The sequence below is a fragment of the Antechinus flavipes genome, chromosome 1 (genome assembly GCF_016432865.1).
Source record: "Antechinus flavipes isolate AdamAnt ecotype Samford, QLD, Australia chromosome 1, AdamAnt_v2, whole genome shotgun sequence".
Classification (NCBI taxonomy): domain Eukaryota; kingdom Metazoa; phylum Chordata; class Mammalia; order Dasyuromorphia; family Dasyuridae; genus Antechinus; species Antechinus flavipes.
This window is the reverse complement of record NC_067398.1, coordinates 237,350,655-237,370,849: the sequence shown is the minus strand read 5'-3', so window position 1 is coordinate 237,370,849 and position 20,195 is coordinate 237,350,655. Positions and strand designations below refer to the sequence as shown.

At 34.2% G+C, this 20,195-nt stretch overlaps 1 protein-coding gene across 2 annotated transcripts in view; it reads left to right on the top strand.

Annotated features, from left to right (window-relative positions):
- Positions 1-20,195, top strand: part of EPB41L4A (erythrocyte membrane protein band 4.1 like 4A) — a 171,841-nt gene that overhangs the window by 127,771 nt on the left and 23,875 nt on the right. For both annotated transcript variants that reach the window (XM_051998340.1, XM_051998329.1), the window contains exons 13-15: positions 6,706-6,796; positions 9,564-9,647; positions 10,826-10,939. In XM_051998340.1, coding sequence (XP_051854300.1) covers positions 6,706-6,796; positions 9,564-9,647; positions 10,826-10,939 — 289 coding nt within the window. The remainder of the gene's footprint in view (positions 1-6,705; positions 6,797-9,563; positions 9,648-10,825; positions 10,940-20,195) is intronic.

Below are 20,195 nucleotides of genomic sequence, written 5' to 3'. Positions count from 1 at the left end.
ACAGGGGTCCTCCAGGTACAACCCAAGAAAATTTGAATGTTACATACAGTTATCTCAGTGTGGAGCTCTTCCATGGCTCTCCTATTTTTGTTGACAGGAGATTGTAGAAACTTATTGATAGAATTGTGCGACTATCAACAGATTTTCACCTAGTTGGATTATGAGTGCCTATAGGAAATGATAGTGAACCAGCCTCACCATCCCTGAGACCTACCTTTGTGTTGGGAACCAAGAGTCAGTTTTATGGCCACAAAGTAGAAACCTTGTGATGCTAATTGGAAGAAGCTAGTACTCTTTAGTCTGGTTCTATTTAATCCTATGCTCATGTGTAGATTGTGTAACATTAGATCTTTCAGACACTATATACTTACAATCACCTTGTCTGATACTGTGTTGCTGGTTTAGAGAAGGATGTACCTAAGTAGAAGTAGGGATGGGAGAATACAGTCTGAACAATATCCTCTAGGATCCCATCAGAAGGTTAAAGACTTATGTGGATTGCAGGTGAGGTCCTAATTGTAAGAGTGAAATCAACACGCAGCCCAAGGCCACTGATTGGTGTCCAAGTGCTTTCTCGGTTTAATTGGATGGAGAGGCTGTTCAGGGTTTGCTTCCTTAACTGGACCAAGGTCAATCATGGAAGGCTTCAAATGAGCTGATGTATGTGATTCTGTGATTAAGAACACTGTGGCAGTATGACTGGCTTATAGGACTGGATAGGGCCATTCAGAGGGGCTGGAGACCAGATGCCTTCATGAAGTTGTGAGCCCTAAGTAGTGTTCTGACTCAAATGGACAAGTTCCTGTGAAAAAACTATCAGAGAAATCAGGCTTTCATCCGCTGTAGCTAGGTTAAGGCAAAGTGACAATCCACAACCCTGTGTCCTACCATTTCGAAGGTGGAACACTACAAGGGTAAATATATGAGACCATTTTAACTATGTTTCCTGGTATAGCTTTCCCCAAGGGTCTTAATTTCCCTAATTAGATATATAATTCCCTCCAGTGTACAGGTTAAAAGGTTTTTGTAAACTAGCTTTAGAGTTGTTTAGTTTTTTCTGTGGTAAAGGGTGACCCTTGGTTGCTGTCAGTAGTATACATGGGAGGCTACATATTTATTATATCTTTGATAACGTACCTTGCTACTATCTTTGCTCCGGCTTATTGTCACTGAAAGTGCCTCAACCCAAGGATTTAATTAGTTTCTGCATTACCAAAAGACAGATCGTGAAAATCCATGGCAACTAGAGTTAAAGTCAATCTGCAGGTAAAAATGTTAGGAATTCCCACAACCTCCCCCTTTCTGATGATTTTCTTTGACAAAACAGCTTAAGATCACATGTTGGAGGACTATAAAACAACTCTTCAGGAAGGAGTAGGGGATTGAGGCGAATTTCATAACCTGTGAGCTTGAAAGTTCAATACAATCTTAGGCATGGAGTTGCAGATACCGGAGCATTAATCCTTGAGCAATTTCAGCACCAGTGACTAAGAAAGAATAGTCAAGAAGAGTGCTTGGCAGCTCTCAGTGGCCCTGGGGCAATTCATCTGGCCACAACCCAGTTGCCATCTTGCAAAAAAGACCATTCTCATAAGATGCATCCCAGAATTGGCCTCAGGGAGCAAAAGGGCTTGAAAGAGTTGGTTAATAAGTAGTCATGAACTATCTGCTTACCTTTGCCAGGAACTTGACAGACTCCACAGCACAATCTACAGCTAGGTAAAGGAAGCACAAAAATGCAAAGATGTACAAGATGTACAGAACTACTCCCCCAGTAACTCCCAGTGCATTTTCATAAGAAGAACTAAACATGAGATCAGACTCCTCCAAGGGAATGTGTGTGGAGGTGAGGCAGTGAGTGAGCAGTTATGTGGTATCTCATCCTTCTTCAGGAGTTCTGGAAGGAGTGACTGGATTTATGACATGAAGGGAGAGATTAGAAAAAGAAAAAAGTTTTGCCTAATAAGCAACATTCTGCCAGTGAGGGGAATAGGATTGAGTCTTATACTGGAAATAAAAAAGGCAGCAACAGAAAGAACAAGGGGTTGGGTCTTTTTACAAGCTCAACGGTGACTTCACTACACCTTCCTTCACTAGCACAAGTACTAATAAAGAGCTCTCTGATGGGGCTCCAACTTACTCTTGATGTAACCCCTCTCTATACTTGCACAAAATAGGAAAAAAAAAAGGGGGGGCTTGTCTTAATTTGAGACTCCCAAAATTGGTAGGATAGCCATCATCATTTCAGCGACCTCTAACTATATAAGATGGAATACAAGGAAAACTATAATTTCAAAGGGGAGATCTGGCAGTCCTTTCTACAAAAAGATTCTTACCCACTCTTTGTGTAGGAAAGGCAAGTAATTAGTCAACAACATATTGGGTCAAAGTTGTGGTGGCCCACATCTTGTGGAAATGCACATCTTGTAGTTCCTTGTCAAGCAATTCTGCAAATAGAGTAGAAAATTCACGATAATCTTAGAAAAACCTGCTTCAATTTAAAAAACAAAAAAGTACTGTGAATCAGTCTAATAGAACTCTCAAAAAATTAAAAAAAAAACAGGCTACAAGTCAAAGAGAATATTCTTTCATACTGTGGGGCATCTTGATGATATAGAAAAAACAGACTCAGAACCAGGGAGCTTGTCAGGATGATGACATTGATAGCCCTCAGATGCTAGACTAAATATACAGGCCTATAAACACAGGTCTTTCTCATTGACAGTACACAGCTATCCCTATCATCTCAAGATAGATATGAGCCATTTATGAGTTTTTGAATAGCTTTAAACTGACATAATGTTGCACACCAGGGGGCAATCTCTCTTTACAACAGCACAAGATGGGCTTGTCTGACCTCATGAAGTATAAGTTTCATAACATGGAAGCGAATAAGACACCAGAGGGGCCAGAAATTTCCTTGGATTCCTGTAGAAGACCACAGTAATTTCTTCTTGTGGATCACAATGAACAGCTGTAAATTGACATAATAATAACAAATAATTATGAAAATGCAGGTACAATAACTAGAAGTTAAGGCACTCGGGTCATTTTTTCTGAGACAGCTATTATTCTTTTAGACCTTATCATTAGAAAGCCTTTAGGGGGGTTACTTACCAGCAATCATCATTTCAATTATTTATCCTTTTATAAGAAAAACATACTGGGATAACCCTTGCTTTCTAAATTTCCCTTTCTGATCCTCAGTCTTTTCTACTTTCTCCTTGAATCACCTGATAAACTCATTAATAGTTTTCCCACTCTAGCTGGGACAGAATTTATAAAATTGCTGCTTGATTAACATAAGATGAAGCAATTTAACTTTGCTTACTTTCTGTATTCACCTAAACAAATTTCTAGAGGAGAGCAAACAAATGAATACAGGAAAAAAAATCACAATGTTCATCTAAATTTTTAATTAAATGACATCGACTTTCTCCCAATTTATTAGTTGTTGGGCTCACTGATTTAAAATGTAATAGTATTTTGTTTCCTCGAATATTCCCCAGTCACTCTCATTGTTCTAATTCCAGTGAGACCATATGATCCTAACTTCACCACACAAAACAGGACTTTCTTATCCTTTTTTGAGGATACCAATCCAAATAAGGTTGTGTCTCCTCATGTCTTAATTTCCTTGATGACAAGGACTAGTCTATTTGAAAGGGTAAAGTGGATTGTTGTCATTATACAGTGTTTCCTGATGAAAAGGTGATGTGTACTTTCTTCTGATCATTCCCTACAAAAAGAGCTCTTAAGTGTGTCATTATATGATAGTAGCTCTGTAATTCAGATAGTATCTGCTAATAGAATTGGTAATGAGGATCAGTCTCTGTTTGAAAGTTCTGGCCAGTCTATTAGTTTAGGTTCTAGATCTCCCAAGTCTGGATTTTAACATGCACAACTGACAAATTCATCTGGACATATTTGTTTACCATAATTATCTACAAAGGAAGCCCAGCCTAAGCTTTTCTTCAAGTTTTAGACTTTGCTTGTTTTCCTTTATCTTTTAACAGGTCATCTAATGGATAAGGCAGCAGGAGGCTTACTCATCCATATCCAATAATGATACCATTATTCCTTGACCGTCCTCTTTCTTGGTGACTTGACATTGGGTCAAGACCACTGTCTTTGCCCTTTTCTGGTCTTATTCCTGTATTTTCCTGAACAAATGATTTTTTTTTATTTTGTTAAATATATTTTTAAATAACTTTTTATTGATAGAACTCATGCCAGGGTAATTTTTTACAACATTATCCCTTGCATTCACTTTTGTTCCGATTTTTCCCCTCCTCCCTCCACCCCCTTCCCCAGATGGCAAGCAATCCTTTACATGTTGAATAGGCTGAACAAATGATTAAATTAATTTTGGACTTTTGTACTGAAAGGACTGTTCCCCTTTATCCTGAGTTTGGGGAGACAGCTGAACACTTCATGGCTGACTGAGTGCTGAGTTAAGCACATAGTTAAGCAGCTGTTCGTGTGAAGAAATAAAAGTATACTTTAATAATCTTGTCAATACAGGAACAGAAAGAAATGTGACTTCCTCTGGTTTCAATAGAACCCAGACTTCTCATCTCCCTAATCCCAGTATCCTATTCTGGACAAAAGAGAATATAGAATTATAAAAAGCAATTAATATTTTGGATTCTTATAATTCATATTAAGTTGGGATGTTAGATAGTCTTTTTCTGAAAATTTAGTTGTGATTAACTCTGTGATTAAGTCTTTTAAAAATACTTTAAGGAAGAATGAGGTTGTCCCTGTAAAGTATGTTTTTTATTAGCGATTAAGCTAAAATTCAAATGATATCCAATTCACTTTATTAATATTGAAATCATTGTAGCTTCTCTGAAATGACATTCATCATACCAAAAAAAGTACATCAAAATTGTAAAACTGAATCAATTGCAAGCATTTATCATAAGTATTTACATGTTTAAAATGGCAGATCTTCATCACCTCAGGCTCAGATATTCCAGTAGGTCATTGCTACATCTGTAGTTGTACATAATAGAACAAAAAAAATTAATCACACCATAAAAAGCTACTAGGGTGACAGAAATACTCAAGACAGAAAAAACTGCAGGCAAGAACAAAGCAGTGATTCATATGCTATGGAACTACTGTTAGGATCACGCAAGAATTCTGAACAAAAATTGAACCAAGGGATTAAAACTTAATACTTTAATCTTATAGGACAAATATGCAAATTTGTAACAACAAAAATGCAAGCATTTAAATCATAGGTTTGATAGAAAATGTCCTTAAAGTTAATGAAAACAGTGAGATAACATATCAAAGATTTTGGAAATTTCATATTTATAAACACTTTCATCAAAAGAAAAAGAACAGATGAACAGACAAGTGATAAAATTCAATATATATATTTACACAGCTAGTGGTTAAATTTTGTTTTGTTAGACAGTGGAATTTGTTTTACTTGCCATGTCAAGAGAGTAACCAGATATGGGAGGAAGATAAAGCAGGAGGATTTTCCTTGAAAAATACAAAAAATATAACAATAAGAAACATACCAAAACTTCTGGAATGAAACCAGAGCAGTCATTAGAACATATCAATCAAAAAAAAAAAAAAAGAAAAAGAATGAATCCAGGAATTGAGCAGAAGATAAATCTATAAAAGCAACAAGTCATAAAAACACAAATAAATACTATTTCTGAAAATTAATAAAAAATGTGAAAGCAAAAACTACCATATTGAGAAACCTGAAGTTATGAAAAAAGATGAAAATGATCATGATTAAAGCCAACTTAAATTCACAATAAAAGAAGCAGAAATCAGCAAGTTATTAAAACTATTTTCCCTACTTTCAATTTGCAAGTCTAAATCTTTAAATGTTAACACAATTAATGAAATGGATGAATATCTACAAAATTTAAATAATCCAATATCAGAAAAATTGGTTGAACGAGTCATATATGAATTCTCAGAAAAATTGCTTGTAGTGAGTAAACTCCCTCTGCTGTTAAAGCTTGGTAACTGTTCTTCAGCTTATTGTCTTCAAGAATTGCTTTTACTAAATGTCTTAGTTTTCTTAATTGTTATTTATATTGTGCTCAGCAAACTAGAATCTAGTTTAAATACTGTTAAATTCTACTTCTGTGTAATTGGGAGCCATCTTGATATTCTTTAAAGGATAGATTTTATTTTTGATAGAACAATCTTTTGCGGTAGATCAAGGTCAGCATAATATTGCTGAAGAGAAAAATTTTAATTATAAATCATTATATGTTACACCATCCATATAATAGAATTTTCTTAAATGGCACTCTTTGTTCTCTTTCTTTTAACCTCTTTTCAAATACTAAGCAAAGCACTAGATTTTGAATCAGTAAATGATACATATTAGTGAATTTGTCAATTTAACTTCAAGTCCAAAACACTAATAATTTGTCTGATATTAATAAAGTCTCTTGCAAATATCATAGTCCTTTCCTCTAAAACATGATAATTAAATATGCACAAAAACATGTAACAGTGTTGTTGCAAATCAGAGAGCAAATTTCAAAGTGCTGTATTCCTGGCCCCTGGCTAAATACATGGCTCATATTAGGCAATTAATAAATGTTTTTTTAATGCATGAATTATTGAAACTTCTTTTTCTCATTCTCTTTCCTTGTCCTTCTCTCTCTCTCCCTCTCCTTCTCTCTCTCTTTCTCTCTCTTTTTTTTTTACAATTAGGATCAAACAATATAAACCAGAGTGTAGTAAATATGGAAAATGGAGTGAATGAAGGAACCACCAAAATTATTGCACCCTTGCCAGTTAAAAGGTTAGTGCACATCACCAAGGAAATACAACAAATCACAGCTTAGAATAGGAATGAAAGATACCTATTTTAAATGTCAGCAAAGGTAAGAATCTAGTCATTTGATTTTTTTAAAATAAAATTTGTAATTTTCATGAATCGATAACTGTTCTCCAAGGGTACATAGAATCATTGAATTGAGAATTGGGAAGGGGTTGTGTGCAATCCATATCTACAACAATGCTAATAATAACTTTTTTCATGATACTTGAACATTTAGAAAATACTAACACCATAAATACAACAATGTAAGCAGAATGAACAACACACCAAAAATCAAAAGTAAATGTAATAAAATTCTAAAAATCAAGAGAGACTTGAATGAAGAGATCTGAAAAGATATAACTCCCTTCTTCCCTTTCCCCCTTCACCTTCTTCCCCCCTCCACCTCCATCTATCCTGCCTTGGTAGAGAGAGGTCCAAAATATTACATATTGCACATGTTTTTATACTTTCCCAATGTATTGATTTTTTTCCTCTCTAAAAACCAATGGATACATGGGATATTGTGATGTTGTAAGAAACAGAAATCAATAAAAAATTATCTCCCATGAAATTCAAACCTTAAGCCTCTTCAGCAGTACAAAATTAATTCAGTCTATTTCAACATCATCCCTGTGAACAATACATATATCTGACATGTTGCCATGTAAAAGTACAGTGCCTGCCTGCTCTGAATTAGAAGTGCATTTATCACCTACAACTCAAAACTTTTTTTTCCCTTTCATTTTCTATCTCCCTCTCTCCTAGCATCTTTTCTTGTTTCTTTTATGATTTATTTTTTCTCTCTAGCAATGTGTTAGCAAATATTTAAGATTTCTCTTTTCTCCTTGAAAAGCCTTTTGTATTGGGAGCATGATTGTCAAGTCTACATAAAAAAACTTAATTGTATTCTATATATATAGTCAATGTATCCCAATACTCCATATTTTGTATCTACAATTTTATAGGCATTTATTATATCAGTTATATAGGTCATACCTATTGATGATTTTCCCTACTTTCAATTTGCAAGTCTAAATCTTAAGTATATGATTTGAACCAAATCAGCTCTACCTCTTGTAGTAAACTGCATAGAGTTTCTTCAACTTTGGTTGCAAAGTTATAATCGATCTGATTTCAATATTGGCCATCCCATGATGTCCATGTAAAGAATTACCTTTTGGGCTATTGAAAAGGGATATTTGCCATGACCGGCAAAGAGTTATCTTGACAAAACTCTATTAGTCTCTGTCCTGCTTCATTTTGGACTCTGAGACCAAACTTCCCTGTTATTCCGATTTTCTTTGATTTCCAATCCCCTATAATGAAGAGGACATATTTTCTTGATATTTCTAGAAGATGTTATAGGTTATCATGTAATGATCAGCTTTGGCCTTTTTGACATTGCTGGTTGGAACATAGACTTGTATTATTTGAGACTGTATCTGATTACCACTTCTCCTCCTCTTATTGGCTATGAGGTTACTCCATTTCTTTTAAGGGATTTTTGCCCACATAATTTTCACCTGAATTAAAATCACTTACTCTCATCCATTCACGTTCATCAATTCTCAGTCTTTCCCTCTCCTATTTGATCATTACCAGCTAACATTCAGAAGAATGGCACGTGACTAAATGACTGAACAACAACAGAGCCCAGAAATACCAGATATCAAACTATAACACAAAGCAGTAAACATCAAAACAATGATAGTTCCAATACATGATTTCAAAAGCACATTGGAAAGGACAAAGGAGAAAAACCTAGCCATTACCCTTAAATAACTGGATAAAATCACTGTAGCACTTCCAAGAAATATAATTTAGTTCTTAATCTGCTTTTGAACCCAGCTTTCTGTTAAAAACTCTTCTGCTTCTATAAGGCAATAAAGAAAGAAAAGAGAATCCGTTTCCTTAGAATACATACCTAAGAAACTCATGTTGCTGTTATTCAGTTCAATTGTATCTGATTCTTTGTGATCCCCACGGACGATAGTAAGCCTGATCCTTCTATTCCCTACTATCTTCTTAAGTCTGACTGCAAATTCATGTTTGTTGCTTTCATGACACTATCCATCTCATCTTTTGCCTTACAGTTTTCCTTTTTCCTTCAATTTTCTTAGCAGAGTCTTTCCTCATGAGTCCTGTCTTCTCATGTTCAAAATACTGAAGCTTCAGCTTTAGTATTTGTCCTTCTAATGAATAATCTAAAATAATTTCTTCTAAGTATTGACTTATTTGATATTGCTGTCCAAGAGACATTTTCAGGGAAGAAATGTTTTTTTGTCAGGAATTAGGAATAGAAATTCAATTTGGAATTTCAAGATATGGCCAGAAAATGTCAATTTGGATTGCTTTAGACTTAACTATTGGACTATAATGTATAGCCAGGTTAGGACTCAAGAACATTCCTGTCACTATAAGAAAGCAAATAGTTGGTCTCAATAGGAAATTGCAGGTTTAGCTCCTTTATCCCTCTCTTCATTACACTGTCCCTCTTCCCTGAGCAAGCAGCTTATGCTTAAGGATACAGGCCATTCAATATATAGGAATTTCTTCCAGTGCTTCAAGTCTAATTCTTGCTGAATTGAAATAGCATAAGCAGAAATGAAAAACAAATTATTCTTTGAGAGTGTGACAGATTATTTTAAGTCACATAAAGTTAACTTAAGAAACTTGCATATTAATTAATGCTTTTTTCAATTTCTCTTTTATGTGTTGATTTGGATTTTTCTTTTTCAATTAAAAGCTTTAAGAAGTCAAAATTTGAAAATAGCCCTGAAACCCAAAGAAGCAAAACAAATGCACCATGGGAAGAAAATGGACCTCAGGGGTAAAGTTTATCATTGTTATTATTTTCAACTATAGACTATCAAAGGAGATCATACGAATAAGGAAATTTGATTGCCTGTCAGCTAGCCATCAGCATGTAAATCATAAAGATCCTAAACCAACCATAGACTGTATCAAAGGAGATCATACGAATAAGGAAATTAGATTGCCTGTCAGCTAGCTATCAGCATGTAAATCATAAACCTTCAGGAACCAGAGTAAAGGTTTCAACAGAACATATAACAATATAAAACACTGCTGGAAAGTCTTATACAAAAATTAGCTTATGCTAATTAACCACACAATGTCAAGAATATTCTGATTATCAGAATTTTCTCTTTTTCAATGTCTTTTTTTTATTATAGCTTTTTGTTTACAAGTTCCAATTTTTCCTCTCCTTCTCTCCATCCCCTCCCCCCGATGGCAAGTTGACCAATACATGTTAAATATGTTAAAGTATAAATTAAATACAATATAAGTACATGTCCTAACAGTTATTTTGCTGTACAAAAAGAATTGGATTTTGAAATAATGTACTATTAATCTGTGAAGGAAATCAAAACTGCAGGAGGGCAAAAATATAGGGATTGGGAATTCTATGTAATGGCTTATAGTCATCTCCCAGAGTTCTTTTGCTGGGTGTAGCTGGTTCAATTTTTTCAATGACTATTTAATGGAAAGTTTGATTGTTAATGTAAGAATTTACAAGGTATACGTTCATATCCACTAACGATACTTACAAGCTAGTTAAGTCAGTTAATTAATCTTATTTTCCTAATGTGTAAATCAAAATGCATGTATTATCTATCTGACAGTTATTATGAGAGGAAGGGTTCCCTTTAAAACTTTAATACCCTGTGAAATTATAATAATTCTTATCATTATTACTTATTTTTAAAAGCCATGTTTAGCTTAGGATTGCTTATAACAAAGACAATTTCATTTATAAGGTCTTGTCAGGTTCTAAGTATTTTTGGTATATCCATTTAATTTCATATGTTTATCCCTGCAAATAATGTTATCTCATGTTGATTCATTTCTTTTGCTGTCTTTGCCAGGCTAGAAAACTATATTATTTTTAAACAAAATGGAGTCTTATAAAGATGTTTTTGGGTTGGGCTGGGCATAGTTGTTAAATCTGCAGGTTTTAATTGTTTACCATTATATTCTTAACTCCAGAGGACTCTACAATTGTTCCAATGACCGTAATAAATCACCAAAGTTTCCTTATTCACGGAGACGAAACCCATCTGGTAGTAGTGACCATGAGCCTGGACAGCCAATTAGGAGAAGGTAAGTAGAACATATCAACCCATGAACTCTTGTGTCACATTCCCTGGCTTTTTTTTTTTTTCCTCACATTTGTCCATATGTCCACACCCTTTTATATATCCATCTGTAGATTTTTTCTTCCCACATTTTGAGCTTACTTCTCTGATTTGCAAAATCGCCAAGCTTTATCTTTGAGCCAACCAAATGCTTCACCAGAATAACTCCACAAGAAACATTCATCAGAAATATGTTTTCACACCAATTAACCTAAATAGTTTTCTAAGAGGTATTGATCCTTTCCAAAAATTACAACCAGACTCCGAAATACTGAAATATTAATTAATAGTATAATCTAACAATGAGGCTCTGACAATCTGACTTTTGAAGCTAAGAGAAACCCTTTATCTTCTTGAGGACTAGAAAAGGCAATACTAATAATTTCTAATTGTGGAATCAAATTATAATTTTTAGACATATTCATATTCATAATACATATTCTGTATTAAAATTCAGGATGAAAAATACTCAAAACTTTATGAAAGAATACATAATTGTTATAATTTATATATCACTTTAAAATTTACAATATGATTCACAAATTTCAGATATCCTCCCAACAACTCTGAGGGAAGTACTGTTCTTATCTCCATTTTACAAATGAGAAAACTGAGGGTGAGAGGCTAGATGCCATGCCCAAGGTTATACATCTAGTTTAAATGTGAGTGTAATTTTAACTCATCTTCCTCTGGCATCTAAATACCTTTATGCAAGTTAAGAAACTGTTTACTTAATACATATAACATTCCCTAACCAGGATTGTGTGTATTTAATTTGTACTAGACACAGCATCAAGATTCTAGGGGAAGGAGGACAGATCTGTTTGAAAGTAAATATAAAAAATGTCAATCAAAGAAAAAGAAATGATTAATTTTATTAAAATTAACCCATCTAATACTGTAACCTATTCAACATGTAAAAGACTGCTTGCCATCTGGGGGAAGGGGTGGAGGGAGGGGAAAAATCAGAACAGAAGTGAATGCAAGGGATAATGCTGTAAAAAATTACCCTGACGTGGGTTCTATCAATAAAAAGTTATTAAAAAAAAATTAACCCATCTACAATAAAGAGACTGAGGCAGATCTCCGAGCCAATGGCACTCTATTAAAAAGGTCCATGGTCCCCTCTATTGAAGTGGACCTCTGGTCTTCCTCATGATCTGAGGTGCCTCCTTCTTTCAAGGGTCTATTTTTATAAGACTAAAGGTCCAGTCATTGCAGAATAATTCCATTGATTGACATGTAATATATAAGCTAAAATAAGCAAAATAACATGTCAGCAGGGTCACAATTTGAGTGAAGTAAGGAATATCTCTACACGAGATGGACAGGCTTCCCCTTAATTTTGGGCAGGAGGAAATGGTACAACTTATCTCAGGTAGTGACCTAAGTGATCTTAAGATGGTCCCATGCTCCTGTTGGACAGGGGATTTGTACAAAATATTTTAGAGGACTTTCCATGTAATTGAATCATCTCTGTTACACTGGGCTTATCATGACAAGAAAAAACAAGGGTGGAGAACCTTTAGTTAACGTAGTATAGTTAAGCAAATGAACTTAGAATTTGCAGCTCACAGCTCTGAGGCCTAATATACAGAATTTTGATATAATTCCATGAAATTGATTTATATTCATTGGAATAGAATGAGTCAAAATGAATTACTTCTTTTTTATTTAATAATAATAGCTTTTTGTTTCTCAAAATATATGCAAAGATAATTTTCAACATTCATCCTTGCAAAACCTTGTGTTCCAAATTTTTCTCCCTCCTTCCTTTTCTCCTCCTTCTCCCCAGACGTCAAGTAACCCATATAGATTAAACATGTGCAATTCTTCTAAACATATTCAAATGAATTACTTCTCACATTACTTATCCTGAGTGTCTGAGCTATAGGTATGAAGCTCCTTTTTTTTTTCTACCTGGCACTCCTTATAACTTCATTTCTAAGATCCTTAGCCTTCCATCTCCCAACTCTTTTTTTTTTTTGTACAAAGTTAATAGCAAACAAACTAGATATAGTTTTATAAAACTCCTTGCTAATGTTAATGATTTTTAAAGTAAAAAAAGGCTAGATATCTGAATGGAGCATGATTAAGAAACAATTCTGAGCTGTATACTGAGATTGAATTAATCAGTCACAGAAATAAAAATAAGAATTGAAAGAGGAGTAATGGGCCTTCCATTTAGGGTCTGGGAATCTGGAATGAGCCCCATGACCCCAAAAATAGCATTTGCTTTGAGATTAGAAATTGTTTTGTTTTACTTTCTCTAGGCTGCATAGTTATCTAGGCATAACTTTGCATAATTAAGGAGTTTACAAAATACCTCCTGGTAGTATGGTCTCTGAGAGGTAGTCAGTTTATCAAGACAAGAAAATTTACATCTAAGAATATAGAGCATCTTATATCTTCTATATCCTTTCAAGTTATTTTTATCAATTAGCATATGTTTTTGTTCAGTCTGGAAGACTTTATGGCCCTGATTTTTATGGGGTTTCCATTTCCTCTCCAGTGTCATTATTTTACAGTTGAGGAAACTGAGGCAACAAAAATTAAATGACTTGCCTAGGTGTTGGAATCCTTACAAAGTATTAACTCATTAGAGTTGATAGAGACAATAATTATCTAATTTAGCATGGTTCAGTATGATTGATCTGATCTTACAAGGAGATATTATGGGCCAGAAGAAACAAGGTTCTAAGTGGAACTGATAAAAACAATGCTTGTGTTCACACCTTTAGAGAGCTCATATAAGCAAGAAGCTCTTAGGGCCAGAAAGCACTCTGGGAGGAAACCCATAATCCCACTCTTGGATCCCACAATCCCACTCTCGGAGAAGGAGCATAAATAGAGCTTCAGTGAGCCAGTCAAGTCAGTTCAGAGAGAAGCCCTCTCTTGGAGGCAAGACAGATTCATTCCAACTTCCACCTTTGTGCTGGCTGGAGCCTGAAGAAAGCAGAGGCAAAGGACAATTGCACCTAGAGTCACAGGGTTAGTAAATGTCTGAGATTGCTTTTGAACTCAGATGTCCTGACTCCAGATCCAATACTTTATCTGCTACATCATCTAAGTGTCCCAAATACATGTGTAAAACTCTTGATTATAATGATAAGCAGCTGAAAATAAAATAATCTAATGGAAGAAATTAAAGAGGAATTCAAAAGCCAAATAAGAGAAATCAAGGAAAAATTAGAGGAAAAAAAGCAATCTAAGAAAATTATGAAAAGAAAACTAACCAATTATTTTAAAAGGTCCAAAATTTTTTTTTTGCTTTTTTTTTTTTTATAATAATATTTTATTGACAGAACCCATGCCAGGGTAATTTTTTACAACATTATCCCTTGCACTCATTTCTGTTCCGATTTTTCCCCTCTCTCTCCACCCCTTCCCCTAGATGGCAAGCAGTCCTTTACATGTTGAATAGGTTACAGTATATCCTAGATACAATATATGTGTGCAGAACCGAACAGTTCTCTTGTTGCACAAGGAGAATTGGATTCAGAAGGTGAAAATAGTTTGGGAAGAAAAACAAAAATGCAAACAGTTTATATTCATTTCCCAGTGTTCTTTCTTTGGGTGTAGCTGCTTCTGTCCATCCTTTATCAATTGAAACTGAGTTAGATATAATGATCTCCTGGTTCTGCTCTTTTCACTCAGCATCAGTTCATGTAAGTCTCTCCAAGCCTCTCTGTATTCATCCTGCTGGTCATTTCTTACAGAACAATAATATTCCATAAGATTCATATACTACAATTTACTCAACCATTCTCCAATTGATGGGCATCCATTCAGTTTCCAGTTTCTGGCCACTACAAACAAGGCTGCCACAAACATTTTGGCACATACAGGTCCCTTTCCCTTCTTTAGTATCTCTTTGGGGTATAAGCCCAGTAGTAGCACTGCTGGATCAGAGGGTATGCACAATTTGACAACTTTTTGGGCATAATTCCAGATTGCTCTCCAGAATGGTTGGATTCATTCACAACTCTTACCAACAATGCATCAGTGTCCCAGTTTTCCCGCATCCCCTCCAACATTCATCATTATTTTTTCCTGTCATCTTAGCCAATCTGACAGGTGTGTAGTGGTATCTCAGAGTTGTCTTAATTTGCATTTCTCTGATCAATAGTGATTTGGAACACTCTTTCATATGAGTGGTAATAGTTTCAATTTCATCATCTGAAAATTGCCTGTTCCTTTAAAAGGTTCAAAATCTTAAGGAAGAAAAAATAACTACTTGAAAACTAAAATTAGGCAAGTGGAATTGAATCATGTTATAAAACATTAGAAATAATAAAAATAGAAAAATAAAAATGAATCTGAAACATCACATTAGAAAAACAACTGATTTGGTGAAAAGATCTAACAGAAACATTATAAAAATTCTTAGACTACCTGGAAGTTATGATAAAAAAAAACAAACAAAAAAAACCCTCTGGATTATAAGAAATTATCAAGGAAATCTGTCCTGAAGTTCTGGGACAAAAGGATAAAGTAGAAATAGAAAAAAAAAAAATCTACCCTTCATCAATTGAAAGAGATCCCAAGAGGAAAACTTACAAGAATGTCATAGCCAACTTTCAAAATCCCCAGGTTAAGAAGATAATATTGCATGCAACAAGAAAAAAATCATTTAAATACTGCATTAATATAGTCAGAATGTCAGAAGACCTAGCAGCTTCTGTAATAAAAAGTGATAAGTCCTGGAGCATTATATTTTGAAAAACAAAAGAGCTGGGGTTGTGTCCAAAAATAACTTACCCAGCAAAATTGAGAGTAGAACTAGATGAAAAAAAAAAAAAAATGGGTATTTGAGAAACTAAAAGACTTTCATGTATTTGTAACAAAAAGATCAGAATTCAATGTAAAATCCAATGTAAAAGATCTAGAAGAAATATAAAGAAAACAGTAAAGACAAATTACATAAGGCACTCATTAAGATCAAAACTATTTCCTTGTTATATATGACCTAAAATTCAAAAATTTCAAAAACAAATGTGGAAAAAAAAATGTGAATCTTATCCATACCCAACGAAGGAAATGATGGAGTTTAAATATACATCGAAGTGTTAAGGTGTGAAAAATGAGGGTTGAGAGATCCCCTGACAGCAGTGAGATCCCCTTGACCAGTCCACAGGCTTTGCGAAAGAATTCACAAACCCAAATAAATGAAGCAAGAGGTTTGTGGCAAAGAATGGGTTTATTACTCTAAGAAAACAGCTTTCTTAGCTGGCAAAATCCTTTTAGGATAATTTTTGCAAAGATGGGTTTATACTTAATGGGCTTTTCTAATTAGGAATTGGCAGTGATAGATTGATAAACCCTTGGTTTTATCAGGTTTATCAGGTTAGTTTTGGCTTGGAGCAGTCTGAGGGACTAATCTTCAGTCCAATAGAGGGTGGTGATTATACCCCTGGCCAAGATCTCCAAGTGAATGAGATTACTTATCTGGGAGTTTCCCCTATGAACAAAAGAGTAGGAATCCTCCCAGAGGCCAGGAGGGTTTGAAACTCTGGACCTCCCAAAGATTCCTTTTTAATCTTTCTCTCCTCCCCAAAGATTAAAGAGGACACAGTTTTACATCAGAAGCATTCTCTATTACTCTCTCTCTTATTTTTAATTTAATTTTTTGAGGATTTTCATTTTCATTAGGGAGAGCTATGTTTTCTTTCACAACTTAAATCTTTTGGAAAGTTTTGCATAACTTCCACATGTGGTTTCTTTTTTTTTTTTTTTTTAATAACTTTTTATTGATAGAACCCGTGCCAGGGTAATTTTTTACAGCATTATCCCTTGCATTCACTTCTGTTCAGATTTTTCCCCTCCCTCCCTCCACCTCCTCCCCTAGATGGCAAGCAGTCCTTTACATGTTGAATAGGTTACAGTATATTCTAGATACAATATATGTGTGCAGAACCGAACAGTTCTCTTGTTGCACAGGGAGAATTGAATTCAGAAGGTATAAATAACCCGGGAAGAAAAACAAAAATGCAAGCAGTTTATATTCATTTCCCAGTGTCCTTTCTTTCTGTGTAGCTGCTTCTGTCCATCCTTGATCAAATGAAACTGAATTAGCTCTCTTTATCGAAGAGATCCACTTCCATCAGAATACATCCTCAAACAGTATCGTTGTTGAGGTATATAATGATCTCCTGGTTCTGCTCATTTCACTCAGCATCAGTTCATGTTAAGTCTCACCAGTCCTCTCTGTATTCATCCTGCTGGTCATTCCTTACAGAACAATAATATTCCATAACGTTCATATACCACAATTTACTCAACCATTCTCCAATTGATGGACATCCTTTCATTTTCCAGTTTCTAGCCACTACAAACAGGGCTGCCACAAACATTTTGGCACATACAGGTCCCTTTCCCTTCTTTAGTATTTCTTTGGGGTATAAACCCAGTAGAAACACTGTTGGATCAAAGGGTATGAACATTTTGATAACTTTTTGAGCATAGTTCCAAATTGCTCTCCACATGTGGTTTCTTAATTGTGGGTGGGATAAGGGAGAGAACCTAGGACTCAAAAAGGTTAAAAAACTTGTTATGTATGAAAATCTTATCAGTATTCTTAAAACTGCCATCATTATTAAAGTAGTATGAAAGAAAGGTTGGGGCTGAGTTGTGTATAATGCAGTAATTCTAAAAACAAAATTGGGTAGGAAAAGGTAAAAAGAAGCAATTATCTTATTAAAATGAGGAATGAAGAGAAAACTAATACAGAGAAAACAGATGGCTAAACAGGTGGCTATGAAGGGCTGGTAATGTTGGAAATTTACTCTTATCTGGGTTTAAGAAGAAACAAAATAGGCTTATACCCCAAAGAGATACTAAAGAAAGGAAAGGGACCTGTATGTGCCAAAATGTTTGTGGCAGCCCTGTTTGTAGTGGCTAGAAACTGGAAAATGAAAGGATGTCCATCAATTGGAGAATGGTTGAGTAAATTGTGGTATATGAACGTTATGGAATATTATTGTTCTGTAAGGAACGACCAGCAGGATGAATACAGAGAGGCTTGGAGAGACTTACATGAACTGATGCTGAGTGAAATGAGCAGAACCAGAAGATCATTATATACCTCAACAATGATACTGTTTGAGGATGTATTCTGATGGAAGTGGATCTCTTCGATAAAGAGAGCCTTAATTGATCAAAGATGGACAGAAGCAGCTACACCCAGAGAAAGAACACTGGAAATAAATGTAACTGCTTGCATTTATGTTTTTCCTCCCGGGTTATTTATACCTTCTGAATTCAATTTTCCCTGTGCAACAAGAAAACTGTTTGGTTCTGCACACATATATTGTATCTAGGATATACTGCAACCCATTCAACATGTAAAGGACTCTTGCCATCTGGGGGGAAGGGGTGGAGGGAGGGAGGGGAAAAATCGGAACAGAAATGAATGCAAGGGATAATGCTGTAAAAAATTACCCTGGCATGCGTTCTATCAATAAAAAATTATTTAAAAAAAAAAAAAAAGAAACAAAATATACATGGAAGGGTGTAGAGGTATTCTGAAATTGTAGAAAGGTGAGAAAACTGGAGGGCTATAAAGGGAGGAACTTTTAGAAGGATATATAGAATAAGTTTAGGAAAGTGGGGCAAGAAGATAAGGGATTCTTCTAGAGGTGAGTAAAATAAGGAATAGGAAGGTAAGGAGAAAAGATAAAGTAACAGGAATAGAGTTTTTAAAAAAAAAAAGCTGAGAAAGAAAATATTGAGTAAAAATAAGATGGAGGGAAACTTACAAATAGTAATAATAACTTTGAATATGAATGGGATGAACTCATCCATAAAATGGAATTGGATAGCAGAATGAATTAAAAATCAGAATCCAACACTATGTTGTTTACAAGAAACACATTTAAGAATGAGAGATACAGAGATTTAAAGTGGAGGATTGGAGTACAATTTATTATGCTTCAGATGATGCAAAACAATGCAGGGGTAGCAATTATGAGTTCAAAGTTATGGCTGAAATAGATTTAATTAAAGGAGTTAAACAGGTTAACTCCATTTTGATAAAAGGTACCATAGAGAAATGAAGGAGTATCAATACTGAACCTATATGCATCAAGTAATATAGCAGGAATATTTCTGCTATTTCTTCAAATTTTAAATTTTAAACTTTTTGAAGAAAAGGTAAATGAATTACAAATGGAGATAGGTAGTATTACAAGAGTAGGAGACTTCAGTCTTTCCTTCTTAGAATAAACTAATCAGAAATATATTAGAAAGGAGTCAAGGAAATGAATAGAATTTTGAATAAGTTAGACATGATTAATACTGGAGAAAACTGAATGAAAATAGAATGGTACTTTTACAAAGATTAGCCATAGATTAATATATAACAATTTTATAGTTAAAAGCAGAAAAGTAAAAATATTAGAAGTTTCCTTTTCAGATCACAATATAATAAAGATTATTTTAATAAAGGACTATGAAAACATAGGTTAAAAACTAATTGGAGATTAAACAACCTAATCTTAAAGAATGAGTGTTTTTTAAAAAAATCGTAGAACAATCAATAACTTCATTAAAGATAATGGCATCAATGAGACAACATATCAAAATCTATAGATTTTAGCAGTAATTGGAGGAAAATTTGCATTTCTAAATGCTTACATCAATAAAATAGGGAAAGAGCAAACTAATGAATTGATTAAATTAATGAAAATTTTTAAATCCCCAATTAAACACTGAAACTTAACTTAAAAGTGAATTAAAATTGAATGTAAGAAATTGAATTAATAAATAAAACAAGAAATTGGTTGTATAAAAAAACAAATAAAAGGATAATTGGCTAACTTGATTAAAAAAGAGAGCAATCAAACCACTAGTATCAAAAATAAAAAGACTAAATATACCATTAACAAGAGTGAAATTAAAGCAATTATAAGAAGTTATTTTATCCAATTACATGCCAATAAACAACAATTTCAGTGAAATTTAAAGATATTTATGAAAAATATAAATTGCCTAAATTAACATAAGAGAAATAGAATAACTAAATAATATATGGGGAAGAAAAAGATTGTAAAATTATTGCTCTATATTGGTCCTGAACACTGAATCTTTTTCTATTATCAATAGGATTTGCTCTTGGGTGCTCTTCCTATATAAAATAATTAATTCTGGTTTGTCATTAACTTGGATCAATTCCAGGAATTTGGGGTAGCTGAGTAGCCACCTGAAACACTTACTAGTTATGT